The 13,138-nt window shown below is 43.7% G+C and overlaps 1 protein-coding gene across 1 annotated transcript; it reads right to left on the bottom strand.

Moving 5' to 3' along the window:
• Window positions 1-5,649: 5,649 nt before the first annotated feature.
• KCNA4 (potassium voltage-gated channel subfamily A member 4) lies at window positions 5,650-12,715 on the bottom strand. The gene is made up of 2 exons (XM_061381001.1): window positions 12,297-12,715; window positions 5,650-9,192 (listed from the first exon to the last, which is right to left on the bottom strand). The coding sequence occupies exon 2, from the start codon at window positions 8,429-8,431 to the stop codon at window positions 6,449-6,451; it is 1,983 nt and encodes a 660-aa protein (XP_061236985.1). The 5' UTR covers window positions 8,432-9,192; window positions 12,297-12,715; the 3' UTR covers window positions 5,650-6,448.
• Between the last annotated feature and the right edge of the window lie 423 nt (window positions 12,716-13,138).

A 13,138-nucleotide genomic window follows, 5' to 3' on the forward strand; every position in this document is an offset into this window, starting at 1 on the left:
CGTTCATTTGCTTATATATCTTTGCCAGAATAAAGGCAGAAAATGACACATATGATATATATAAACATATGAATATATGAATCTAATTATGCTAAAACAAACATAATTCTTTGGCTCAGCATTGACACAACTTTAGGTGATATCCACAGGGGATATTTATTTAAGTACTTTGACTGATTTAAGAGGTGACTGATTAACTCCTCAACAGCAAGTAGCTTACTGTGGATAAAAATGCCTTCATGCTCTTTGGCTTTAAACATGTCTCTGGTCTACAGAATCATCAAAAACAATCCAAGTGCATTTCCACATAATACCAAAAACTGGAAAAAGACAGCATATTTTCCATGTTTATTAATTATTCCTACAAATTCCTGTTAAGATCATTGTTAAAGTAAGTTGTTAAAGAAGCTCCAATACTTTGGCCACCTGATGCAAACAGCTGACTCATTGGAAAAGACCCTGATGCTGAGAAAGACTGAAGGCAAAAAGGGAAGAGGGCAGCAAAGGGTGAGATGGTTGGATAGTATCACCAGTTCAGTAGACATGAAGTTGGGCAAACTTTGGGAGTAGTGAGGGGCAGAGAAGCCTGGCGGGCTGCAGTCCATAAGGTCGCAAAGAGTCGGACATGACTTAGTGACGGAACAACAAAAGTATGTTGGGATTTCCACTGTTTTCACAGAAATTGTTCACAATGTATATTCTTCCAGTGACTTATCTCTGCTTTATGTCATCCACCATGACAGTCACCACTTAGTTATCTCTGCTACTGGTGAGAAGCCATGACAAAAGATAACCCTAAATCCTCCATACTTCACTCTAACCTATGTGATACATTGATCTGAACAATAGACTTGGCTTCCCAGATAGGGTTTTCTTGGCTTTCTGATTTCTGTATATTTTTTTGATTCTTTGTACTGCATTGCTTTCTTTTTATGATATTGTATTTCTAGACTGGCTGTTTAATGGGAGACAATGGTTCTGAGTTTGAGTAAAGCCAGCCTCAAATGAGAAACTGGCTATTGAAAATCTGTACAATAGATAATTTGCAGGTCAGGAAGCAAAAGTTGAATATCTGTGGGTCAACTATCACTTAGTTCCTAGTACTCAAGATACAAATTCTCCTTCACAGATACCAATGATAGCAAATGGATTAAAAACTGAATTGCAGATCAGCAACACCATGACAAAGGAATGTGGAACTATTCTTTCCTGCTGCTGCTGCTGCTAAGTCACCTCAGTCATGTCCGATTCTGTGCAACCCCATAGACGGCAGCCCACCAGGCTCCCCTGTCTCTGGGATTCTCCAGGCAAGAACACTGGAGTGGGTTGCCACTTCCTTCTCCAATGCATGAAAGTGAAAAGTGAAAGTGAAGTCGCTCAGTTATGTCCAACCCTCAGCGTCCCCATGCAGCCTACCAGGCTCCTCCATCCATAGGATTTTAACTTCTTATTTAGCACATCACTTGCCTTATACACCAATTCCACATAGTATTACCTACAGACCTGAAAGGGGATGTGCTAGGGTCTCACTCAGAGCTGCAGCTCATTCAGTATGTGCTGTTTTTTAAATCACTTAACTCATACTCTGGATTAATTTATTTACCATAAAGTAACCATATTTTCTGAACCTCCAGTTGAGTCATATGGTCTAATATGTATTAGCATACTTTGGGAAGACACTAATGAGAAATTAGGGATGCTATGGAAACAGAAAACTAAGTCAGAAATAACACTCATATCACAATCCTAATCTTAATTCACATTTCAAAAGTACATATTCCCACTTACTGAATAAACAGGTCTGGTCCCTTCAATCTTAAACACATACCACTCCATCAACCTTCTTTCAAACAGATCTTTTTGATCTCCATCCTAGAAAATAGGATTGTCTTCTAACCTGTAGTGGTGAAAACATTGGCCTGAGGAACTCTGTGTTTTGAGTCAAGCTTCTTTTCAGGCAGGAAAACCAAGAGGTACCTTTTGTTCACACCAAATGTCCCTTGCAGAATTCAAAATGGCTTTTGGGTCAGGAAGATTTCCTGGAACAGGCCCCTTTGTCACTGAATGACAACCCGTAATCATTCTAAACTGTATCAATAAAAAAAAAAAAAAAATAGAGAGGAATGTTACACTCTGCATCGTGTGCATAAGAACATCACACGTTCACTTAAAAATGTAAACTGAACTGAGGTGTATTTATTTCCCACTTTACCAAGGAATAGCTGCAATGTTAGTGCTGAAGATGTATCACAATCTGAAAATCAACAACCCTGCCTGATTCTCTTGGGACATGGAGGTGCTAATGTTTATGATTCCGATGCAATTAAAAATAATTTTTCACTGGTTAATGTTGACTTCCCAAAAAATGGGGAAAAGAGTATATATGTATGTATGTAACTCAGAGTATTTTCCTTAGATATTTCTTATTCCATATATTGAATTCTATTTCAACACATGCTTAATGAAGATTTTCAGAGCTTCGGCGATCCTGTTTAAAACAAATTTGACAAGGAAAGCAGCAGCACTTGTGAAACACTACATGTGTCTAAGCATAAAATGAGTTCCCCAGCACAGGTTGGCACACTGTTTTCTGACAAGACTGTACTGTAACAAAGCAAGAAATCAAAATGTTTACTTACCAACTTTCACCATGTGTATTCAACTGGAGACTGAGGAGTTATTTTTTAATAAGTGAATCTCTTTGCTTTAGAAGTTGCTAGAATAAATAGCTTCAACATAAACCCAATTTATTTGGTTTAGTTCACACTCTAAAGCTAAATTTGAAACTCCTGGTTCTGCATTTAACCTAACAGGGAGATTTAAAAACTGTTTTGTTCTTACTACTTAACTATAAAACCAAGGCTGATATGAGTTGAGGGATACATTATCATTTGATTGGGCTACATTATCATTTAATTCCTTCCAGCACCAACATTCTGTGGAATTGAAGAAAATACTAAATTAGCTTGACATGTAGCCTAGTCACCTGACTGTACATTTAAAAACAAAAACCTGAGAATCAGGGACTAGAAATGATGTGCCCACAGTCAACAAGTTGACTCTGGACCCCTAAACCAGCTGTCACACACCTCAGGAACCCACAAGCTCCCTTTTCACAGAAAATCAAAGGAGTATTTAAATCCCCTGTTTATCCCATAACTGTTATGCATAACTGTTTCCTTCACAAGGATTTGCAAAAGAGAACAATGCATCTACCCTTGAAAAGACTCTGATTAGGATAACCCTCAAACATTGTACTTTTGGTAACATTTATTATCATCTAAAAAGCAACAAAAGGATCCCAGATCCCAAGAATTCAAATCTCTAAATGGGGTCATCTTTCTTTTATGTTACAATCAAATGTGTATGGTGGCCTTGAAGAAAATACCGTTTGCTAAATCAGTTACAAATAACCCCTAGAAGCATATTTTAGTATAAAACATTCACAAATGGTACTAAAGAACTTTGTCTAGCTGTGATTTGAAAAGAAAAAACTCAGCTGCACTGAGGACTCTACCTTCACACATTCTCTATAAGGGAACTGTTCCACACCAAAGTGTTCCTATACAAGTCTTGAGGGCTTAAATGCGTCCTTCCTAGTGTGGAATCAAGATCCAGACATCCTAAAATAAACGTGTCTTGCAGGAAGAAAAGCACAAACAAACATTTAGTGATAACCTAGAAATATTTGGTTTGGAAGCCCCTGCTGTCACTTCGTGACCCTTAAGAAAACCATTTAAGATAAAGAAACAACGCTTAGGGTCCCTAAATGACTATATTACAGAATTTCCTAAATTCTGGATTCTCAGAATTACCAACTCCATTACATATCAATACAATTTAATGTAACTTTTCAGATTTAAAAAGGAGATGCTGTAGAACCAACAAAATACATTTTCTCAACAGCCAAATCATTGCTATTGCTATTATAGCATGGTCAATAAACAATCAATGCCACAGTTACATTTAAACTATTTTAAGATATAATCTGACCTTGTTGGGTACAGCAAAAGATACATGGTATCTTGTCCACAGAGCCAATTTTTTATACCACAACATGCCTGGGATCCTCCCCCAAGAGAAGAAACTGAAGTAATCATTCAATGACAGGCTATCTTGTGTCTGCAAACCATCTGCTTATAAGGAGCTCAAAATTAAAGAAACTATCCATGATTTTTACAATATCCTAATAAACCATGTAACTCAAGGGTTCTAAACCTCTTTTTCTCCCAGAGGAGCATGAAGCACTGCAGACGTAACATCAGGCATTTATACGGAACTCTGCATTTCAGAGTTTTCACATGTTCTCATTTGCCTTCTGTAAAAACTCTGTGACATAACAAATGCACCACGTGTCCTCTTTTTCAGTAAGAGGAAACTGGAGGGGCAGAGATGAACAGAGAAACCTTCCCAAATGAACGGTGACCAACCTGAACAGTGTTACCCTAGTCTAATGTTTGCTACATTTTTTGCTCTAAATCCAAAATATATTAAAATGCCACCTTGGAAGTCTTGTTACAAGATGGCATTTCCTTGCTCTGTAACTCTGTTGTCCACTAGAGATTTTTGGTCTGCACATTCAACTGACCCCCATACTCCCCCACCGCCGCTGTTCTTCATTCTCCAAAAGGTGTTCTTGAAAGGTGTAGCTCTATAGTGGTGGAGAAGGGGATAAAACTTGGGTTTTAAATCCAACATTGAATTTACTTTGAATTTTAAGTATCATTAAAGGAGAGATAAGATTTATGTTATTATCAAATGATGACCTGGGGTTATAAGTCTTGAGAAAAGCTACTCTAGCTCTTTTTTTTTTTTTTTAAAGTTCACAGTTGTCAGAGTTCATTATGTGCTGAGATACCTTCCATAGCATTTTCCCCCCAGACCTCCGAATAACCATTTTACAAAGAACAGAAGTTAAAATATTGGAGAATAAGGCCTCTTATGCATTCTGAGTTTGCTAACCTACATCTCTTGATAACTTAACAATATAAGTCACATCACTAGCTGTTACCTCACATTCTAGAGCACCTTGTCGTGAGTTAAATTCAGTTTTAAGTGTCATAAATTCCTTTCATAAAAATGATAATGATGGTGATGTGGAAACCCAATGTGTTGACACCAGTTCTATCAATCTGAGCAAATAGAATGCTGAATTCTGAGGTGAATCCCCACATTCTGCCCTTAAGTCGCTGCACAAATAAATAAACTTAGTAAATCTAGCATTTATGTTGCACATTTAATAGAAAGCTCTTAAGCCATAATCACTGTAGCTGCTGGGCATCTTATTTCTTCAAGAATTCTTTCAGTGCATGCATTAACTTTGGTTAAATTATTCTGGCTTTAAAGGCAGAAGAATATATAAAATAGTATGGTTTCAGAAGCATCATTGTTAACAGACCAATTTCAAAAGATTCATTTGCTAAATTTGACTTCATAGTCCCTTTGCAGATCAATTATTGAGATTTTAAAAAAGAAGGGAATCATGTGCTGCTATCTGTGTGGCCATTTGTCTTACACAAAGAAAATAAGAGAACAATAAAATAAGACTAAGAAATCATTCTTCCAATGATTGTCATTGAACTGTTACATTTGTAAACATTCACAGTATGAAGTCTTTCTCAATCTCCAGCATATAAAGTAGTGCAAAGGAAAAAAAAAAAAAGTAAAGAAAATTCCAGTCCTGTTATCTGTGAACAAAATTTGTTACAGTTTCTCTGATTTCATTTCTTCCATTATTGTTAGACATTTGATGTCACATCTTCCCAAAATTAATAATAAAATATAATCAATTTCTAAAGGCCCCTGCAGCCTTTTTAAAAGTTAATTTCCAGTTAAAAATAAACTTTAATTAAATCCAAGATAAAATTGTGACCTATATTCTATTAAATAATTCACTTTCTTTTTTCTACATAATATTTCTTACAATTTTTAAAAAACAACAGCTATGGAATCCAAAGACATGAAATGCTATTAAAGCACTGAATAAACAACTGCTCAAATTCATTAGTTCTTACATAGTAAATACTTCAAAATGCCAACTTTTCCCATCACTGCACGATTACTAACAACGTTGACAATTTACTTGTACATACACACATATGCGCGCACACACCACACACACACACACACACACACACATTCTCTCCAGGGAACTGTGTTTACTTTTAACATCTCTTCCAGTTAATGTGCAAAATTCTTGCATTCTAATAAAAATATAAAGATAGATTTGCTCCTACTTAAGCCTCCCTTCTCTCCAAGATGTATCATTTATTTGATATGTAATACAAGTTTAGTAACAATTATGCCATGTATAACCATTAAATGGTGTACTACTGTATGCATTGGATTCATTTGCATATATCATTTTCATAACTGCACTCTCTATGCATAAATATATTTGGAGATGCTGGGATTGGGGGAGCGGGCAGCATCGGGTGGAGAGCGAGATTCACACGTCGGTCTCCACAGCCTTCGCATTAGAACAGTTGTTTTTATCTGTCTCACTGTCATCCCCCTTTCCCTGACACTTCTCCTTTGCACAGAGAGATTCCTTAACTCCTTCTTCCATCTCTAGATACTCTGACTTGTCCCCCAGGGAAGAAGAAGTAGAGCTCCGAAATTTCTTCAGCAAATTAGAAGGGAGGTATGGGCAACTGACTGCATTCTGTGTGAGCTGTGTCTGTTCCTCATTTTCAGTCTCTCTGTGGTAGAAATAGTTAAAGTTAGAGACAATCACTGGCACGGGCAGAGCGATGGTTAAGACACCTGCAATGGCACACAGAGACCCTACAATCTTGCCCCCCACCGTGATGGGCTTCATGTCCCCATAGCCCACGGTTGTCATGGTCACCACAGCCCACCAAAATGCATCGGGGATGCTTTGGAAGTGGGTGGTCGGCTCATCTGCCTCCGCGAAATACACAGCGCTGGAGAAGAGGATGACCCCGATGAAGAGGAAGAAGATCAGGAGGCCTAGTTCGCGCATGCTGGCTCGGAGCGTGTGGCCCAGGATCTGCAGGCCTTTGGAGTGTCTGGAGAGCTTGAAGATCCGGAATACTCGGACCAGACGGATGATCCTGAGAATGGCAAAGGACATGGCCTGCTGCTGCTGCCCGTTGCCACCCCCCTGCTGCTGGGCCAGATCCGTGCCCAGCGTGATGAAGTAAGGCAAAATGGAGACGATGTCAATGATGTTCATGATGTTTTTGAAGAAGAGGGCTTGGCTGGGACAAGCAAAGCAGCGAACCACAAACTCGAAAGAAAACCACACGATGCACACTGTCTCCACGATGAAGAAGGGGTCGTTGAAGATCGTGTGCCCTGAGTTCTCCGGGTGGGGAGCCGACGTGTCGTTCAACAACCCACCGTGCCCGCCCGTGCTCAGGGCCATGATGAGATCCCTGTCGTCCCGAAACTCCGGCAAGGTTTCCAAGCAGAAGATGACGATGGAGATGAGGATAACCAGGACGGAGACAATGGCTATGCCCCTCGCTGGACTGGAGCTCTCCGGATACTCAAAGAGCAGCCAGATCTGCTTCTTAAATTCGTTCTCCGGCAAGGCCCTGTCCTCCTCCTCTCTCACAAAGCCCTCATCCTCCCGAAACTTGAGCAGGGCCTCCTCCCCCAGCTGGTAGAACTTCACCTCCTCAGTGAAGATATCAAAGGGGACGTTGACTGGCCTCTTCAGGCGGCCCCCTGACTGGTAATAATATAAGATGGCATCAAAGCTAGGCCTGTTCCTGTCGAAAAAATACTCGTTGCGCAGAGGGTCGAAATACTGAGTCCTCTTCTCAGGGTCCCCCAGCAAAGTCTCGGGAAACTGGGCCAGGGTTTTCATCTGGGTCTCGAAGCGCAGACCCGAGACATTGATCACCACGCGTTCACAGCAGTCGCTGTAGCGGACAGAGCTGTAGCCGCCGCCGCCGCTGCCGCCGCCACCGCCGCCCCCATCGTCCTGCGCCAGCAGGTCGGTGTAGGAACACTCCTCCCCATGGTCCTCCTCGCTGTAATAAAACCTTCCCTCCTCTTCCTCGTCCTCCTCGTCGTCCTCCTCTTCGTCCTCCTCACTCAGATCCCGCAGGATCTTCTCCTCCGAGCCACTGGGCATCAGGTCGGAGCAGTGAGGGAAGCTGCTCTGCCGGTGATGGACTTTCTTCTTCTCCGGGTGCGGTCGCCGCCTCCTCCGACTTCCCCGGCCGCTCTGGGGGTCGTGGGAGGTGCAGGCCCCGCGCGATGGGTGGTGGTGGTGGGCACCCCCTCCAGAGCCCCCACCGCCTTCCACCGCAGCAGTGGCCGCGGCCACCGCGGCAGCCGCAGCCGCCCTCGAGTGAGCCAGCCTCTCGCGCTCCCGCGCCCGGGCCTGAGCCGCGTAACCATAAGGCATGTGACTGTTGCACCCTGAGCTCTCAGCACTCACCATTGCAACCTCCATGGTGGCGGTTTGGGGAAATGGCTGGTTCCAGTTGGAGAAGAAGAAAGAAAAATAGGGCAGATTCTTTTCTCACCAAATTAAGGTAAGTTTGGAACCCTTAAGCAGATTGCTTGGAAGATGAAGGATATTTTCAGTCCAACTTTGCATTTTCTGTTTTTAAATCAGCACGCCCCATGCTCTCTCTTCTCAGGGATTCAACGTTGCTCTCCAGAGAGATGGCCTGGCACTTTCAAGTAAAAGTCAGAAAATGTCGGGGTCTCCCAAACACCTGTTTTGGGGTGGATGTTCAAATCTGGAAATATAACTAGGATGTCATTGGTCTTGATGCTGAAAGTTTCAACGACAGCAAGTAGCCGACCGCCGGCAGTTGTGCCTAGAGAATGGAATATATTTTTTCTGCCATGGAAATTGTCCAAAGCTCAGTCCATGAAATTTAAATAAAATGCAAATAAGCCTTTAAGTCTTAACACTTGCCTTCTAGTGACAGCCTGACCCATGTTAACATGTGATTTGAAGTATGTCCAGGCATTGCCACTCAAAGCCTAGCAGGATGATTCTCCCGGCTCTCCCCTTAAGTTCATCACAGGCTTCCTGGACCTAGGGGCAATGTTGAGCTAGCTGTAGAGGCAAAGACCTTGGGAGGTAGAGTAGATGCAAGATGAGGTGTCAGTGGGGGGCAAGCCCAGCTCTGAGGTCTCCATAGAAATCAAGGAAATGCAGAGCATCCTTCATCTAAAATCATGCAGAAGAAGCCACTTCACCTGGAAAAAGGAAGGGAAACAAGCATGGGAGAAAAATAAAAAGAATCAAATAATAAAGAGCAAACTGAGTATTTCCTTTACACACACTTCTTTCTCTTCTCCTCAAGCAAGCAAGCCATTATATAAAGCACCAAAGCGACTATAAATTTCCAAGGAGTAGTAATGGGGCAGGTTGTTAAATCTCCTTCTCACTAAATATCCTTCTATCCTTTTTCTTTGGCTATCATTTCAGCACTGTCTACTTTCATCGTAACTTAATTATTTTTCCTCTCTCCACTCTCCACCCATATGGTTCTTCTTTCAGTCCACCTTTTCACTAATGCTAGGTCTTAATTCTCACTGTCACCCTCTTCATTCCACAATAAACAGTGTTGTCACTTTACAGCTGCTTCCATCATTCACTGATCTCAAGGCATTTTTTTCAAATTTCCACGCAGTAAGTATTTCTGAATTCAGTGGCCTTCCACCCCTCTGACTTGATTCAGGATTAGAGGAGTTGGAAAAACCAGTTTTCTTTAATCCAGGTTCCACCACTCGAACAAGCATCAGTCACCTCATCTACAAAGTGCAGATAATAATACAACCTCTCCCATCCCACTTGTGTAAGGATTAAATGAGATAATTGATGTTGACAGAACACCACAGTGCCTTGTACATGAGGAATATCAATAAAGGCTTGCAGTTATTAATAACATAATAATACTTAATGGTCAATCTCCCCACCCCCAAATGCATATGTCCTTATACCACTGTCTAAGCAGGGGAAGAACAGAACGTGAAGTCATTCCGGACATTTTGAGGCTCGCAAGTGGTCTGTATTGAGTTGGCATTCCCTGACTCCCTGAAGCATGTCCCTGTTGTTGTTTTTCTGTTCCCCAGACTCCAGAACACTCCCTACCACCCACAGCGTAGGAGCTAATCCCAGTTTCCACTTCTCTAATAATCATCTACTCTGCTTGCAGTTCCCCCATGTTCACCTTGATGCTTCCTCCTACACTTTGCTCAAGGACTGTCTTCTTATGTTTCAAATCCCAGTTTGTGTGCACTTTGTTTTCAGCCTATGATACTTTCTTCCCTATAATTTAACCATAGTTTCCATGGCCCAAATCCCCCTCTCTTTTCCCGCCCTCCCTCCTTCCCTTTATTTCCAATCTGCCACTTCCTGATCACATCTTCCCTGCAGCCCTCTTCTGTTCCCCCGACACCTGGTATTCCTGACCTTCATTCTTCCTTAGTTTGTTCTCCGTAGGTCCAACTAACTCATCTCCTCTGCCAGAACCTGTAAATATTCCTGTCCTAATCTCGCTTCCTTGTCTCCTCTTGCGTCTTCCCTTCCCTGAGTCCAACAAGACTTCCAAGAATGCAGAGTGACCCAGAGAATTGGGGAGGATAACAGCCAGGATTCCGGGCAGCTACCAACCTCAGTTACTGGAAGCTCTTGGGGAGCATAAGAGAAATGGCTTCCTGGCGCCATTAACAGGACCCACCTCTTGACCACCTGCTGCTGAATCCTGTCGGCCCAGAAGACTAAACACACCCAGGTTTTATCAAGTGACAGTCGGGGAAGTAGCAAAGGTCTTCCGGATCACACATCCCTTCCGGATCAATCACATTCTCCCAGGACAAGAGGTGAGATTGACTGGGACACAGAACCCAGAAAATACACCTCTGAAGCTTTCTGGAATGGTATCCTCCTTTGCCTGACTCCCAAGATCATTTTCTACTCTGAAATGTTCACTCTCACAAGGTCTCCAAATATCTATCTTCTCTGTGGAGGGTCAGGCCAACATCCTTTAAAGACTTCCATAAGCCAAACAGCCTGAGAGTTTCCTCAGTTTCTTCCCCAACCCCCTCAAAGCAGTTATAATATACTAAATACAGCCCCAGTGTAACCAAAGTGCCTGTGAATTCTTATACTACGCACACCCCCTCTTCCGCCAAACAAACAGACTCCGGGAAGGTCATGAGTTAGAGGGTCTTCTAATTCACAGTCAACTCTGCAGGAGAGCTAGACTTGCACCAAATAGTTTCTTATTTACTTACTTCTTTACCTGGGTTTGTTAATTTTTGTTTACCTAACTCCCTCCCCCACTGTACACAGAGCAAATTATCTTCCTTCTAATTTGTTACCAGTTACCTCACTATTCTCATCTTAGAAGAAGAGAAGGAAGAGTCTATAAAAAGGGAGAGAGTGGGGAGAAAAAAGAAAGAAAAAGAAAAAAGAGGAAAAAATCCTTCCAACCAGCAAATCAGACTAGTTTAAAATCTTTCTTCCTTCTCCACTCAAGGTATTCATGTTAGGAGAATCTACTGAAGCTGACTCTCAGGAGACTTTATGGGGGAGACCTTGCAGGAGACTTTATGAAGAGATCTTGCAGGGGAATATCCTTTCCTCTTTAACACCACGAACTAATAGAATTTTGCTGACTACCTATTCCCCAATCCCTGCGCCCCCAAACAAGAGTCAAGCATCACGCCCCTCCTCCTCCCACCCCACCCCCAATAACAAGGCTGTTTTCCTCACTCAGTTCTAATTCCTGCAACTGTAGGGTGGTACCTGAACCTTATCAGAGAGAGAAAAGGAGAAAGAGATTGAGAGAATTCCAAGGGCCAGTACCGTGAGAAATACATACTTCAACGCACGCCATTTATACAGTCTCTATGTATTGCTCAAATGCTCAGAAAATGCACTCAACCCCAAATGTTGGGAGAAGCAACAATTCAAACCCCTTCACCAGCTGTTCTCAAAGAAATAGAACCGGTGAGTCTGAGATGAGACAAAACGATGCTAAATCTAAACCCCACCTCGTTGGGAAACGACATCTTTAATCGCGCCCTCGCCTCCAGACCTAGGTTCCCGCTCGGGCACATTAACCAGGGCGCACGCACCCCATCCCCGGGGTTGGGAAAATAACAACTGTTGGCCCCCCGGAGCGCCGCGCAGCATCTGCACCTCCCTTCTCCCACCTCCTGTTTTATTTTTAACCGTCTTCCATTCATGCCCTTCTGTCACATTCTCGATATTATTTATCCCTCAAATGTCCACTGTTTCTTAATAGCCAAAGAGGAGAGGAGAGGAAAGGTAAGAGAGGTGTCATACTTACCATTCCCAGGCGGGGTGCAAAATAAAAATAAAGAAAATCCCCGGTTGGCTTTTTTCCCCCTCAAGCTGCAACAGCTGGAGGAGGGGAAGAAGGATCTTGGGGGTGGAAGGAATCGCTCCGGTGTGGCAGGTGGGAGCTCCCAAATATCCACGGAACAAGTTCTACTGCCTGGTCGGGGGCGGAGGGATGGGGGTCACAGAGTCCTAGCTGCTGGAGCCGGGGGGTGAGGATCAGGGCTGCCCCAGGGAAGACCCCAAGACTCCTGCTTCCTCTGGAGTTCAGCACAGAAGGGCTCGACGGGGAAAAGAAGTCAAGGTTCCCCAGAAAAAAAAAAAAAAAAATCCTAGACAGCAGCGATCACTTGTTAAGCCCGAATTCCTCCTCCAATATCCATCCCTCTCGCTCTCTCGCTGGCTGCAGAAGCAGCACACGCCTCCCCTGGCCGGGAGCGCGCGCCGGCCGGGGGCGGGGCCAGGGCCGTCCGAGGGTGGGGCGTTCACCGCGGTCGCCAGGGGCGCCTCCAGGCGCGGCGGGGCGGGCGCAGTCACGACGCCGCGGCTGCCCGCCCCCTGGCCCGGCCCCCAGACGCCGAAGCTCCCGGGAACCACTAGGCAGCATTCCAGGGTCCCCTAGCTGGCGCCCCCAGAGGCGAGGAGCTAATCGCAGAGGGAGAGGTGTCCCCTTTGGAGCTGAAAAGGGGTCCCGACGGCAGGGCAGAAACGTCAGGAGAGGCTGGAAGAGGTGACTTCGACGGCAGGTCCAAGCTCGCCCGCAAGGTGCTTCTGGGTGTCTTCTCCTCTTCCTGACGCGTTTTCTCTGCATCTCCCCCGGCACCCCACCCA

This window comes from Bos javanicus, chromosome 15 (assembly GCF_032452875.1).
Source record: "Bos javanicus breed banteng chromosome 15, ARS-OSU_banteng_1.0, whole genome shotgun sequence".
NCBI classification, from domain to species: Eukaryota; Metazoa; Chordata; class Mammalia; order Artiodactyla; family Bovidae; genus Bos; species Bos javanicus.